Below are 16,410 nucleotides of genomic sequence, written 5' to 3' on the forward strand. Positions count from 1 at the left end.
GTTTCCTTGCTCAGTTCTAGCAAATGGTCAAATGCTGCAAGAAAAAAGTAGGTAAGTCCCTAGAGTCAGCAATTTTGTGAAGATTGATGTATGAAAAAATTTTCCCAGATGAAAAGAAGTACACAAGAAGGAAAAGAAAAGAGAGAAAGGACTAGGGAGTTGAAATAAACAACCTGATCAACTATCTTCTAGATTGGATTGATTGGGATGAAATGAATTCAAGTAGAGCACATTGCATCATTGCTTTTAGGGAGCATGAATTTTAATTAGAATTCATAGTAATTGAGGATTAACTATTCACACATCATTTCCAGCCTCCTAATATCTATATGTAGAGAGATGTGAGAAGAGTGGTAGACTATAAACAGGAGGCAAACATTGATCCTCTGCTAATTTGTCAGAAAGCAACCTTTTCTTAAACAGGAAGGTAACACCCATGATATAGGTTATTCTTTGATGATCCTTAACTTATCATGTTACTGTTAATTCATGTGTAGCAATCTAGGATGCTTGCCTTAACAATAGGCTAACACCACTGCTTATTACTTAAACAGGCTTTAGGAGCTTTACTCGCACATGCTTTAAATCTGTCTTACTCCTCATTTCACATGAATTCTGAGCACCTATTCATTTATTTTATTCACCTTTTGGGATGAATGGTTTGATTGATCAAGGCACATTGCCTAGAAACCAATCCTTTCCGCATTGGGTTGGCTGTTACATTCAACACAAGGTATTCTTATAGTAGAGATGTACGATGAGAATACTTTTTGTGTACGTATGTGTATAACTAAATAATAGCAAAATAGCCAACAGTGACAATTAAAGGAACAAAAGCATAAAGGAAATAACAGATTGCAGCGTGCACAAGGCATGCTTGTACTTGAATATTGCTATAAAATAATTCCAATGTAACAGTCTCAAACAGAATCCAGTAGAACATCACATGATCTAAGGAGGAACACAGAAAAAGATAACTAGTTTTCCATTTGAGTATCACAAATCTATGATAACACCTTCCTTTTGAAGGTTTGGGGAGCAGAAGGATCCCCAAGGTACAATATATATACCATAGAATGCTGTAATTGAATGAAATTTTCATTGAATAATAATAGATTTCGGGAACAAATGAATTGACAGTTCATTAATTATATGGAAGAGAAAAAAGAAAACAAAAATCAATTTCTTTTTCCTGTGAACAATATTGGTTTTGAAGCTGTGCATACTACTAACAAATATTATTGCCACCTTTCTCATCTCTACAAATTGCATCCTCTGAGCTTCTTGTAACTTCAGATTGTACATTTCCTACACCCATACCGCACATATCACCACCACTGGTGTTGTTCCTATTATTGCATTTCCATGCATCCCTCCGGAACCAAGGTCGATGTATTTTCGAATTGTTCCACTTCTGCTGTCTAAAGTACCTCCTTCCCAGGTCATCGTCCTTCAATCGCTTAGTTATGTTTCGATTCTCCTCATCTGTATGATTCATGTCATCAGAGTTAGTGCCAGTTGTGCTGCGAACAGTATCGTCTGCGCAACTGTTAACTAGGCCACTACCATCTGACTGTTTGATTTCAGAAGGCTGGTCAATTGCCATAGCGCTGGAAGTATTGGAAGGTAAACAGTCTCTTTGATCCCGTGGATATGGTGGTAATGGAGGAAATGGGTTGAAAGGCATTCCAGGTGCAGTGACCCAACTACCCGAGATCTCAGCATGAGGTGTTCCGAACTGCTTGACAACAGAGCAAGGGATTCCATACGAGACAGGCAAGCGAGAGTTAAATTTCTCCTTTGGCTGACCAAAAACCAAGTCAGGGGCACTTCCAGAATGGACTCCATTTCGCGGAGCAAGATCACCAGCACCTACGGGACAAGAAAATCCTGGTGGAACATCCTCATGAATGTTCTGGCTTCCATCAGTAGAACCAATAACTGCTGCATCGGAATAAGAATTTGTCTCTGCTGGTTGATCCCACCGGCTTTTGCGCTTTCGTTTTTTTGTCCCTTTGACATCAACCCCATCTAGAGAGGGCGCGGAGGATCCCTCAGGTGCACCAGCATCAGCTGAAGTTTCCACGGATGTTGACATCGGAACACAATCCACTGCTTCTGTAGGTCTAGAGTCCTGTTCATGCCTATGATTGTGTGATGATGAAAATCTGTTACTGTTGTAACTTCTATGAGATTCCATTCTATTATCATCCCTGTCCATATATCCATGTTTTCTGGATGCCCTAGGAATCCATCTGTCTCGGAAGCTTCGAGCAATTTGATGTACCTAAATTACATACGAAACAATTAAAACATACAAAGATTCAAATCCTTACACCAAAAACAGATACTCAGAAAAAAGTATTTAACATCATATATTTTGACAAGAAGCATATACGTGTAACCCAACCAAGTTAATATCAATATATAATGGGACATGAAATGGTTAGCATAAGACATACCTGTTTGTCATCATGCTCTGTCAGAGACAGCATTGATTCCCTAAAGCTGAAAAAAAAAAAAAACACTTATTAACCAAAAGAATAGATGAATTTCGTACAAGTTACATACATGAGAAATTGAGAATAGAGCAATTTGCAAGGTGTAGTGATTACAAATTTCTTTTTGCGTAATATATATATATATAAACAATTTGAATATTCACAGTAATGAAATATTCAAATCCACACTCAAGATTTGATTAAAAAAAACGACAGTAGTAGGAATTATAACCAAAGGGACCAATACTCATTATTAGTAGTATAGATATTCAACATTTCACACACACACACACACACACACATATGGTGTAGCATATTTCATGGTTCTATAACACCAGAATAACATCTTTTTAAGCTTGTGTTAACCATAAGAACCAAAACAAGAGGCAACTACTAGAAATTTTCTAACAACTATTCCAGTGGAGAAAAAAATTGAAATTTACCCACCTCTCCATTCCATGACATGGGGGACCACCATTGATATGTTCAAATGTCAGTATCTTGCCCACAGCCAGATACTCTAGCACCTGCAAAATGAAGTTGACCAAGTATGTACATACATTCTCTTAGCACTAACTTCATATATAGAAATGATAGAACAGAGAAAGGAGGACAGGAAATAAAAGCTTAGGATCACAACCATCAATTTAATGAGAAGTATAGGTTCATATTCATGCACCTAATCAACAGTTACAAGATTGAACCTCATAGGGCCAATATCTAAAGGGAAGAAAGTGCATTAATATTGTGTAGATGTCAACATATGGCCATAGGGGAAATACATAGCGCAGCTTTTGGTAACAGAACAAACAGGTCATACTAATTAGCTGTTTATGTTTTTTGCAATGAACAGAAATAGCGTGTCATGAGAATTATTGTTACCAAATGCTCATCAAAGCGTCCTCATTTTACTCTCATTGTGAAGGCACACATCCTTTCAATGTAACAATACATACTTTAATTAAGGTCTAAGAAATTAACAGGTAAGTAACACTGCTTTCAGCATCTTTTCCCCATTTAAAAGATCAACGAGAAACAAAAATATCTTCCAATGTGGACCACAGAACTTATTGAACCCAAAAAAAAAAATTATTATTATTATGCAACTATACATAAGGATAGAAGACAAGCAGATAAAGGAAATATGCAAAACAGTCTCCACAGTTTCAGTTTATAGCAGACATGTTATTGGTTCAACAGTAAGAAATAATGCATTGAAATATGCATAAACTCTTCTAGAAAGACACAGATAAAAATAATTAAAATATGAAAGATTTCCCATCTAATCACCTTAAGCAGCTTTCGTAATATTGGAATTTTTTTGAAATCCCGCCTGTACTGCTTCATGATTTTATGTAACATCTGTAAACCTGAAAGATCAGAAGCCAGGGTTACTTTTAGACTCAGCAAATATTGATAATTTTCAAATTCCACAAACAAAGGAAGTGGTCAAATGCATTACATAGAAAGCTAGTAAACATTACCATTTTTGTTAATTATATCATTTAGCACTGCTCTAGATTTCGTTTTTAGAAGGGCATCAAGGATCATCGAGAGATCTCGATTGCTGCAATCAAAATAAAAAACTCCATTAGAAATAATTTACATATCCATTAAATTACATATCCATAAAGCCTGAATAATCTAGTACAAGTGCACAACATGCGCTTAATAAAGAAAAGCAAACTAATGAAAAAGGCAAACAAGAAGGACCTTTGAATAGCTTCACCGCTGCTCCTATCACCTGATGCCACAGTGAGAAGCAAGAGTTTCAAGTAACCTTTGGTGGCATCCTGTCACAAGAAAGGAATGGCAAATGGTGAAAACTATAAACCCATAAAACTACCAAGGTTACACACACAGCAATACATTTATTATAAAGGCATATATGAAAAATAAAAGACAGTGGATTATATTAACTATTTCACATAATTGATTATAATTTATAACATCAAAAGGTGGCCTCTCTTGGTTTGTTAGATAACCATAACTATCTGATAAAACGCACAAAAAACACAACAATTTAAATATATGTTAGCTGGCTTCAATAAAATAAAGTACTTACTTTTCTTTTGCTTATTCCTCCATCTCCATCGAGTAATTCCGTAAGCTTCTCCTGGACTGAAGGAAACGAAAAACTTATGTACATTATTACAAGTTTTAAATATATTGGAATAAATTTGTTTATTGTAACGTTGGAAGCATTATAAGTTCAATAGGAAATAAGGAACTAGACAAATCATTTATCATTCTTTCAAAATATATTTACTGTGTGTACGTATATAAATAATTAAATATATGGAGTTGAGTGTAAAGTGTAAATTTACTTGCACTGACTCATACAAATAATCAAATCTCCCACATTAGTTATTTAATTATTTCAAGTGCATGAAATAAATTTGTAGCCAAATTAAATGAGGATGACCAACCTGCTTCAAATCTTGCATTAGAAGAACCTTCAACAACTTTTTTCAGTTTCCCAGATGACAACTGCAATCGGTTCACTGTTGTCTCAATTTTGAGGCCGTTTGGAGGATTAGCACAAACTTTTCCCCTTTTAACAGAACTAACCAGTTTAGGAGCCTTGACTATTTCAGGCTTAAATTCCTTATTACTGATGGTAGCATTCAATAAGACTTTTCTGACAGGTGCAAGGGAAGAAAGTTTCTCATCTTTCTGAATGGAGGTAGTTTTGTCCGTAAGATCGATTGCATGCCCTTGTTGCATAGCAGGCATGGTTTTACTTTCTCTATTCTCCACTAGTTGAGAAATTTCTTCAACGCGAACAGAAGATGGTACCTTGGCCTTTGAATTTTCTTCAATGGAGCTGTGCAACAAATCAACAGCAGAGGAAGGGTTCATAGAACTCTCCTTCTCTGGAGTATTATCTGTGTCTATCGCAATAGTAAACTTGCGTGAAAGCAACCCATTTTCAATTACACCATCATCATTAAGCATAACAGGTTCTGGAAATTCTTCATCAGAATCACCTTGAACTATCAAATCGGAATTTAACGGATCACCACCACCTATATAACCTCGACAATTAATTGAGCCACAATAGCATTTTTTGGCAGCAGCACCGAAAACCCTTACATAGTTGTAATCAAATGTCACTTCTTCATCCTGTGGAAGGTTGTTGAAATGAAAGAAAGTTCAGGTAGGAAGGTTATTGATACTCAATCCAGAGAAGTGATGTTGTCACTCCCAAATTTGATATTGGCACTCCCTTTTATGTGATTTCCCATATTACCCTACTTCCTTATTTCATTTTTCGTGGTGATAAGAGACACTTTTCATTGAGGGTAATTTGGGAAAATATATATAACAGAGGAGTGGCATTATCAATTTGGGAGTGACAATATTCACTCCCCTCAATGCATAGCAATAATGTTTCATACTTCAAGCTTTTAAAGCAACAAAATAGGACCTTCAATTCCTCCATATTAACATTTTTTTTATATAAAAGAATAATTTCATTAAGATGAGTAGATGGATACAATAAGATTAGGGATAAGAGTTCCCCTATGTAAAAGCAAAGCCAAAAAAGGAAAAAATCATCTATAAGGCCAACAATGCCTGAGTGGGAAAATCACCAAACGGATCATGAGTTTTACACCAAATAGATGCTAGGCATTTAATCCTATCCCATATTTTGCTCCAACCAAACGGTGGCATTCACCCCAACCATTAGTCCTCCACAATATAAACCTTCAACACCATTTCTCCCAACCCACAGAGGAAGAACAAAAATAAAATCACTTCACTACTAATTCCTTCAAATTAAAGACATAAATACGAAGACTCCATGTAATCTATTTCATAAACTTAAATGTAAACTAATTTAGCATTGGCAAGAATTTTACATAGAGCAGAAAAATTATCAATCTAAGCTGAAAAATCCTTGTTTTCACTCTCTTAAAAGTCAGTGTTCTTTATTACCCCTCCCTCCCAAAAAAAAAAAAGAGACCCAAAAACGAGGTGGGAGCTAGCTGGGCACTAATGGGTACAGCCATACAGGTACATAACACAAAATTGCAGGACCAAGTAAAATAAACAAAGGAATATCAACATATAAAAGGAATAAGTAAAGGTTGCAACCACACCTGCTTAATATCCCTCAATGCGAACAGTCCAATACATATTTCCCCATTCACCATCCACTGTTCAGAAAAAGGATCACACATGGTCAGTCAACAAATGTGAAACAACAACATAATTACAGATTTCATGCTCTACACACTAATATACAAAAAATGGCATTTCCGGCTACTATATTGAAATCTATACATCAACATTCAATCTTAAAAGATAAGTGCACTAATTGACATACATCTATATACTCATATGCATGCAAAAAGCATATTTCCAGCAAATATATACGCTAACATATATAAATTAGCAAGTAAAAAACACCAAAAAAGAAGCTGCTCAAATACGCAGCAATATTTAAAATAAAATAAAAAAAAAGCAACAACAACAAAGCATGTATATTCACCTTTTCTGTTCGACAATTAGGATCACAACTATGATTAATGAAACGGCCCAAGTTTCCTTTTGCACTTGCATCTATCACCTAACAAAATAAGCACGAGTGATTAACAAAGTAGAACAACTACTATCATAAGAACTACAATAGAATAGTAATAAGCATAAATAGGTGTGATTCATACCTCACTTCCATTCAAGGTCATAAAATAGAAATGTCTATGACCCTTCAAAGCATACTCTCTTTGCCGTGCCTCATAAGCATGAGTATCAAGCACCTGTATGGACCATAAATTAGATATCACGTATATAGAGGTCAACTATGTGCACAACTTGTGCAACACCAATGCATAAAGAATTACACAGTACACACTACACAATGCATCAATGCCACGAAAGATAAAACACAATTCAATGAATATGGAGTCCAATCTTCTCAAAATAATCCCTTGTCTTTAAAAAGCATGTCAATTGCTAGACATCAGCTATCCTTTAGTCATTGGTTACAAGTGTATCACATCAGGTTCAACACTCTAACTGGATCAAACGGACACCCTATCAACCTTCATTATTACTATATGTCAAAGCTCAATATAAAGAAACAAAGACTGCAGTGCTCACGATTCAAGCCTCAAATTCTCACACCTGAAACGGCATAAATCAATAGATTAATTTTTGGCTACCCCTCAACTATGGGCTCACCATTTTCCCATGGTTCTATGCCATTCAAAGAGATGATACAATTCTAGAATATAGGTCCAACTCTCACTTATTGTTGACGAAGTAAACATTATGTCACGATATTTTTGCAGCTGCAAAAGGAAAAATAGGAAAAAGAGGATCCACAAAGGACTTGATTGCTCCTATGACTTTGTTTAGGCTAATGTGGCCCTAAAACTTCAGTAAAGTATGCAACCAAACCACAAATGTGATCACAAAATTCAAAGATTCGGCCCTAAATATCACTATTCCATATATCACAATAAATATAGCTATGAAAATCATACAAAGGAAGAAAAGTATTGTAAAAGTTACCTCCCCAACATATTCAATGAGAAACTGGCCTTGGGCTATATTCTCAAGTGCCTTCAGTCCATAACCTTTTTTCCCACATTTAAACCACTTCAAGCTGGCATACTTGCGTTTTTGGAACTGAAATTGAACATTTGGACTACAGTCATGCCCCATAACAAAACCGGCCTACTAAAATATTTGTATATGGAAAATCAATAGTTTTCAAACCTGCTGGTTGGAACAATAATCCCCACATGGGCAGGTTCCTTGAACGCATTCAATGTTTAGCATCCGGTTTAGGCATTCATCCCCACAGCCTAACTTGCCTACTTGAGGTTGTTTGCAATGGCAGACCATTATCTGAAATAATTTCATAAGTATATTAAATAACATGACAAAAATGGTGTGCAAATTTCAAAATATGATTGATATCTGATTGCTGCAATCATATGACTAAAATGAACTTTAAACAAAATGTAAAGATGAGAAAATATCAAAGTGAAGGTGGCAATATCAAAGTGAAGGTGGCAAATTAATGGACTTTAGAGTAAATAATACTACATGGATAAGAAACAAAACTGTTCAGTTGAGGAAAGTATTTTTTAAAAAGGATTTAATATGAATGCACTGAATTACACCGTTATCAAATTGTAAACTACCACATCAGTCACTACAGTTAATTTTTTCAACCCACTTCACTTGAATGATCATAGAAATGGATGGATTTAATTGGGTGACAATATAAACAAATTTACAACATCAGTGCATCAAAATTAAGAACTCTAGAATCCATTCCATCCTTGACCAATTTACCAAGTATCTGACCTGTCCCTTTTTTCTTTTTCTTTTTTTTTTTTCCATTAAGCAACCTATGCATTTAAAATTTATATCTAAAACTTATTTTCTCTCATTAAATGTTTATTGATCTCCAAAATTTACTCAGTTTCTATATTAAATTCCCAAGAACCACAGACAAGAACTATAATATCATTGTAAAAATAACTACTATCAAAAGAATAGAGAAACTATCAGTAGAGCAAATCTTTCCAAACTATAAATATGTTTGATACAAAAATCTCAGTAGAAAAGCACAAGCTTTACTTGAACAATATAAGAATTATGATTCAAAATTCCAAATAAATACACCAAACAATATCATACTGTACCGCCATAACGATTTGGTTTCTTTCCTTCTCCCAAAGCCATCAAGTTAGTCAAAAAGAACTACTCTAATAAAGACACAGTAATGAATCCTAAGTTATAGAGTCCAATCAACAGTCACCAAAGATACCGAACAAAGCATTTATTAACGGTCAGCCCATAACATTAATGAAAAAGGATGAAGACAAATAAAGCAATCAATATATATTATGGAAAGAGACAAAAGAAAGAACAGCTTCTGTGTGTGTGCACGTGCGTGTGTAGCGGTAACAAATTACAACTCTATGATAGATCCATTTTTAACCGTTAATAACAGCTAGTATTACAATTATGTTTACAAGTGTTTCCGTGAAAAATACGTAATAGTTCTTTTGTCTCTTCCAGCTGAAACATTTTCCCCCTTTATGTATGTGGCGTGGAACTGAAGAGTATTTCATTGAATATGATTGGGTAAAATACTCAAGGAGCAAGCTCCCAGACACAGAAGACAGAAAAGAGAGACACAGAAAATGATAAGGATTGCAAGGAGAATACACAGAAAACAAAGTACTCTGCCTGTCCCAATGGCATCAGCCATCCCCACTCCTCGTAGATTGTTCAATAACAACCCCATGACCCAATTTACAATTCATAATCTCGTTTCCATGCATGATCTCAACTCCCCCATCCACAATCTCCTCATTACAGCTGTCCTTTTTGTTTAGATCCGTCAATTACTCCTCTATCCAAATTCCCAATACCATCTCTGTCCCTAAACCCTTTCTCCTTTTGCTTGTAGAAAATTATTGGAGGCCCACTAATAACCTATACAAGTAACTACGCCTATACTTCTAAAACTTATTTCGAAATTGGCCATTAGAATGAATAGGTAAATATTTAGTATCCAATGGATATCATGAACTAATTAAACCCAATGGATATGATTGTATATTGTTTGTTCATTAACCATCTATGAACTAAAATTTGATCAAAGCCATTAAATTTTGTCATAGTAAGTGGAGAGACTTAGAATCTTGGATATGGATGGAATAGAACAACTAATGGATATCTTCTTCAGACTATTTCTGATAGATCACTTTGCCTCCCCTTAATAGAACTAAAATTTGATCAAAGCCATTAAATTTTGGCATAGTAAGTGGAGAGACTTAGAATCTTGGATATGGATGGAATAGAACAACTAATGGATATCTTCTTCGGACTATTTCTGATAGATCACTTTGCCTCCCCTTAATAGGACTAACTGGATAAATCTGGATAGAGATGGATCACTTGGACAATGGATTACTGGACCTCTTTCCCACACCTATATAAAAGTTCACGTTGATACACCAATTCAAATAGAATGCCATGATCCTGATCCACATTGTTTATGGGTAAAAATAATTAATTAAAGGAAAAGATAGAAGACAGGAGGTAAAGGAAATCTCGTGTGAATAAAAAATATTGCACCAAGTCATATATTAAAAAAATCAGCTCATCATAGCACTCAGTCGGTCTCCAAGTCAGAAGAAATAATAATAATAATAATAATAATAATAATAATAATAATAATAATAATAAAAACATGTATGTGAAATAAAAAATCTAGAACAATTTAGGACCTCATCAATAGTTTGTGTTTTACGGCTACGATGTAGAAACTCATTGGAAAGGACTTGGGTGAAAGTCGACTCCTGGGAAACTGCAATGCACAAATCAAAGTACACGTCAAATAGCAAGTAAGATCAAATGGCATTCCAAACACACTAGTTTCAAACAGATTTATTTTGAAAAGGGAAAAAAGATCTAGAAGATATTACACACCCAATGGCTGTTGGAATTCCAATTCCTTATAATTTCTGGAGTCTTCGTAAGCATCTTCTTCATCCGATAATCCCAATTCTGCATTAATCTCTGCATTTGACTTTTCCTGAGGGATAGCACAATCAGCAAAGTCTTTATCCTTGCTATCCTTGCATGTCCTTGAAAATAAATCACAAATGACAAGAGTCAGGTTATTGAAAAGCTTATCCTTATGTGTGCTTCCCATGTAAAGACCGTGCAAAGGGTTGAAATAATGAAAAACAAATATAACTAAAAATAGAATAAAATGAAATATTGCACTGAAAACTCAGATAATAAACATATATCCACCTTCTAGTCAATCAATGATATGAATGAAAAGTGGTATACCAGGTGCAGTTTGTCTCATCAATCAGGTCAGCAAGCACAGCTGGAATGCGCCGCCACTTGTGACAATCATCACAACGCACCCATGCATTATGTGGTGATTTATGCTGCTCTCCCGAATCAATGGTGGGCAATATGTTCAAATTAGATACATTAACTGATACTCTGTTTTCATCAGCATTAAATCTTTGATCAGCATCCAATTTGCCATTTCCAACTGTGCTGGTTGCTGGGACATCCATCAAAAACATAAAATCTTTTTATGTTTCAATTCCTCAAAGCATAACACCAATAAATAAGATCAAAGAAATGATACTAGTTATGTATGATTTAAATAATCACGAAAGACACAAGGTCTATCAAAACTAGAATCCAAACTCCAGAATGATACTCTTACATATAAAAGATACCTGTATGTATGTGATCCTCCACTTCTGCCATAACTTTATGCGGGCCACCTTTTCCCTTGACTTCGCTTTTACTATTTGGCCTTCTCTGTTTCTCCTTGTGTCTACAAGTGATCTTTTTCTTTGTTGAGTCAGAAGCTTTAGACTTGGCCTTGCTAAATTTAACACTCATAAGGCTTTTAGGTAGTTTACGCCCCAAATATCTTACACAAGGCGGCAAATTCTCAGAACCCTGGGGTTCTGATGGCCTGTGGTTAACAGATGGCTTGCACCCTTGGACCTTCAAAGCTTCAGCAGAGTCTCCAAGTTCACTCTCACCAGAAAGGGGTAATGGTTCTGTCGGAAATTCTTCACTACTGATAGATTTGCTTGAAGCATTTATCTCAGTGGAAGCAGGCAATTCTAAAAAGCTAACTGTATTACTAGAATTCTTCTTACATCTGTGATTCTTTGATTGTTTTGCTTTATTACTTCTATGTCGCCCATGTGATCCAACTTCAGTAATACAATCACTTGAAGAAATATGTTTGTCTTTTTTCTTCCCCTTCTTGCTAATAGTAATATGCAAATTAGAATTGAAATCCAAAGGAGGACCTAAAAGAGCATGATGCATATCTTCTTGATGTCTTTCTCCAACTTGAACTTCTGGAACTGAATTGATGACTTCTGAATCAGGTGAAGTTCCAGGATCCATATTAATGATTGGTTCAATCAATGGTTCTACCACCTTTTCTAGAGGATTTGTAAGAAACTTTGCCTCTACATCCCCATTTGACTTCTCAATTTTTGCAGTACTTTCTAAGTGGTTTGTTGCAATTTGCGCATTTAGTACAAGATCATCCTTCTTGAGGTTGCTTTTGAAGGTTTCTAAATTGCCCAAGGACACCGGTCCCAAAGATTTGTCTTCCGCATTGCTTCCAACTTTCTGAGAACCTGAACCAGTCCCCATGTCAGAAGCAGGATTAAAGGCATTGCCAATTTCTGGAATCAAAATATTTGAACTACTTAGATCAATTTCTTTCCCGAACTTGATCTTTAGACGGACCCGAGTTGTTGGAACTGAACATTTCTGCCCTGCATTTGAAGAACTAGAACTTGCACTGTTCTTAAATGCTTTTCCTGTTTGACGCTTGCTTCTAGACTTCCCCAATTCTTGGCACATGGCTTTACTAATCCCAAGCTCATTATCTTGCTCAAAATATTGTTCAATGCTCCCAAGCAATCCCCAGATAGAAGATCGTGCCGGCTTGGAGAAAGAACTTCTTTTCTTTCTAGCAACCTCTAAGTTTATCTTCATATCTCCTCCTGGATGTGTCAAATCAGCTTTGTTGCATTTTCTTGAGGCTTTTTTTGTTTGTGTCTTACGACCAATTTTATTTCTTCTACTATTCCTTTGAGACGGCAATAGGATGCTTTGAGCAAAAAAATCAGCTTCCACAGTATCTTTTCCATCATTATCTGTCTGTCCAACAGTGTCCCTAGCACTACTGTTATTGACAGAAACAACACCACCCTTAGGAAGCAGATCATGTGCGACCTTCAAAGAGGTATCGGTGACTAAAACAATGGAGGGCTGATCTGAATCAGCATATAAAGGTTTCCTAGGAGCATAGTTGGTAGTTTCTTCTGAGTGAGAGTCCTTCAATTTACACAACTTCTCATCTATTTGCAAGATATCATTCTTCATTACATTACCCTGGACCAACGCTGAAGTCTCCGGAGGGGAATCAACTACAGGTGAACTCTCCAAGGTCCTATGACAGCCTGGTGAGGACAATACTTGGACATGTGAATCAACAATGTTTTCCGTATCTACAAAAGCTTTAATCTTTTCATCAATACTACTATTCCAATCATCACCATATTTAACATCACATAGCTGACCACGTCTGCTATCTTCCTCTGTACATACAGTTGTTGGAACTTCCAAAGCCTGCATCTGCAAAGGAGATGCCTGCCTGCAAGCATCGGATTCCATCCCATCAAAAGCATCACATTTTTCCACACCCATTGACAATGGATCTGCATTTCTCACAATGTCCCCCTGCTCATTTTTGTGGTCACAACCAACTAGCAAGTCAGTCGTGGGTTCTGATTCCAAGGACATTTCAGAATGTCTGAAATCATGCACACAATCCAAAGCATCCACAAGTACACTGGAGTCATCATTTTTGCCTCCCATGACAGCTGAATCATCATTCACTGAGGGGAATACATTGAGCTTCTCATCCTTCTGCACAACGTGTTGAACACAATGCTCCTGCAACCCAGTCACAGTTATGGACTCCGATGGAATGTCTGTGTCGCCTTCATCTTGAAAATTTCCTTCCGAACACAGCCCCCTAGTTTTTAGACCTGAACCCTCGTTGTTCCCACAACATATCCTTGAATGATTCTGACAATCATGCTCAGAGGTGTTCTCCAATTGCAACATATCAGCATTTCCACATTCATTTGGCAAGACATCTCCACACTTGTCCGGAACATCACTGCCGCTTGTAGAACACTCAGGGCCCTCCTGGGGTAAATCCACACTACCCTTCGCCCTGTGAAGCTCAACATCCGTAACAACAGCACCGCCGCTTGTAGAACCCTCAGGGCCCTCCTGGGGTAAATCCACACTTCCATCCTTCGCCCTGTGAAGCTCAACATCTGCAACAACAGCACCGCCGCTTGCAGAACCCTCCTGGGGTAAATCCACACTGCCATCCTTCAAGCTGCTAAGCTCATCAGAGTACAACACACTACAAGCTCCTTCTGAACACAACTGTTTCTGCAAATGATCCGAATGCACGGGAATCTCCGAGCACAAATGCTGCTCAATAACAGACCCACCTGATATTCCATCATCAACCATAGCTGAATCCCCACAAGAACCCATCTCAATTAACATCCAACCATTCAAAAATTCATCCACAAGTACACTATTACCACCAAGTCCTCGCTGAGTTCCAAAATCTCTGATTTAACAAGAAACCAAGTACCCCAATAAAGACAAAGAAACCAACGATAAGGACATGAACAGGAATAAAAAAACAAAGCACAATGCATATGACAAAATAGCAACACAAATCTCAAGCACGGTATTCACACAACACAAACTTCAATTGGAGCAAATTGAACAACATTACCAGCACGTGAAAAGCATAGCTCAGAAAGAAAACCCTAGAAAGCAGCATTCTCCTGCGGCACCTCTACACGGAAAGAGAGAGGCAACAAAAAATAAAACAAAAAGGAATCCCCCCACACAAAAAAAAACCCTACTTTCAGAATTCCGCAAAATAATGCATACGGGAAAACACGGGTCCCCAGACACAAATACATTAAGAAAAATACCGAATATTTAAATCCAAAAAAAAAAGAAAATAACAAAACCAATTTAAAAAAATAAAATAAACTTGGAGAGCAAGTAGAGAAGCGATACCTGCTGTGGATGTGTGAGATTGAGGATAAGGAGGTTAGGTTTTTTCAACAATGGTAGTTTTTGTTTTTTTTCACCGGCAAAAAAAAAAGGAAAAAAAAACTCTTCTTTTTGTATCTGAGTCGAGGAGAGAGAAAGCTGGGTCTGCGTCGCGCGCAGAAGAGAGAGAAGAGAGAGATGGTTGGTGAAGTTGTCAACAAAAAATAAATAAAAATAAAATAGAGGAGAAAAAAAAAAGAAAATAAAAATTGACACGCGATGAGGGAAAAAGGAGAGAGAGACTGAGAGAGAGAGGGTTCCGACCGGAGGAGGCTTTTATCGTTTCACCAAATTCCGAGATGATTTGACGGTTCTACCCTGATGGCCACGCGGCTTCATCCGTTCGTTTTTCCACTTTTCACTTGTTCTTTTGTTCATCCTAGGACACGTGTCCTTACTGCACCGCTAATCGTATTTTTTATTTTTTATTGTATTGCATAAAATAATAATAATAATAATAATTTATTGATTTTTTGATGTTAAAAATTTGAGATATCATATCTTGGAAATGATATGTTGATGTTAGATTGATTTTGAAAGATACAAATATATGGGTTTGTTTATGTGAGTTTTTAAGAAAATATTTTGTTGAGTTATCTTTTTTTAAAAAATCTTACGGAAAAGTAAAAGTAATTTTATGTTTGAATATCTCATATAAAAAGATCTTTTATCTATTAATTATGTTTGTATATAACGATATAAAAGTACTTTTTTATTTATTTATTACATGATCTTTTTTTAAGAAAAAAAATCTTTTAAAAAAAGATGTAAATTACAACTTCTCAAAAAAGATATTTTTTATTTTTCTAATGTTTTTACTTTTACTACTAGAAATTTGTTAAACATGCTAAAAAATAAAAGAGATATTTTTTATTGAAAAAACATGTTTTTTTTATCAAAATAATGGCACCCAAACAAGCATATAGTAGCAGACATCATAGTAAAGATGGTAACGAATATTTTTTCTCCACAAGTGAAGCTTTTATTGTCTTGGAAGGAATTTAAGAATAGTATTCAATGAGAAGGTTTTTCTTAAATAATTTTTTGTTTGTTTTTTTTTCTTGATTTGTTGTTTGTTTGTTTTTTTTAATTACCAAAAAAATATTAAAAATTGAAAATTAATTTTTAGTTAAAAACATTAATTTTGGACTTTTTTTTTGCTTTTTAATTGGTTATTCAGTTAAAAATTGAGATACTTTTATTAAAACTT

The 16,410-nt window shown here is 35.7% G+C and overlaps 1 protein-coding gene across 2 annotated transcripts; it reads right to left on the reverse strand.

Moving 5' to 3' along the window:
- Positions 1-959: 959 nt before the first annotated feature.
- LOC107460691 (histone-lysine N-methyltransferase ASHH2) lies at positions 960-15,385 on the reverse strand. 2 transcript variants are annotated; one of them, XM_016079075.3, is made up of 18 exons: positions 15,165-15,385; positions 11,744-14,700; positions 11,337-11,562; positions 10,968-11,125; positions 10,766-10,845; positions 8,232-8,363; positions 8,025-8,141; positions 7,175-7,267; positions 7,000-7,077; positions 6,608-6,664; positions 4,931-5,627; positions 4,567-4,622; positions 4,215-4,294; positions 3,986-4,068; positions 3,792-3,871; positions 2,949-3,028; positions 2,463-2,508; positions 960-2,287 (listed from the first exon to the last, which is right to left on the reverse strand). In XM_016079075.3, exons 2-18 carry the CDS (start codon positions 14,631-14,633, stop codon positions 1,229-1,231), a joined length of 6,012 nt encoding a protein of 2,003 aa, XP_015934561.1. In that variant the 5' UTR covers positions 14,634-14,700; positions 15,165-15,385; the 3' UTR covers positions 960-1,228. The 2 variants fall into 2 exon arrangements, with proteins under 2 accessions (XP_015934561.1, XP_052109151.1); XM_052253191.1 differs by lacking the exon at positions 15,165-15,385 and adding an exon at positions 14,872-15,060.
- Between the last annotated feature and the right edge of the window lie 1,025 nt (positions 15,386-16,410).

Source organism: Arachis duranensis, chromosome 8 (assembly GCF_000817695.3).
Source record: "Arachis duranensis cultivar V14167 chromosome 8, aradu.V14167.gnm2.J7QH, whole genome shotgun sequence".
Classification (NCBI taxonomy): Eukaryota; Viridiplantae; Streptophyta; class Magnoliopsida; order Fabales; family Fabaceae; genus Arachis; species Arachis duranensis.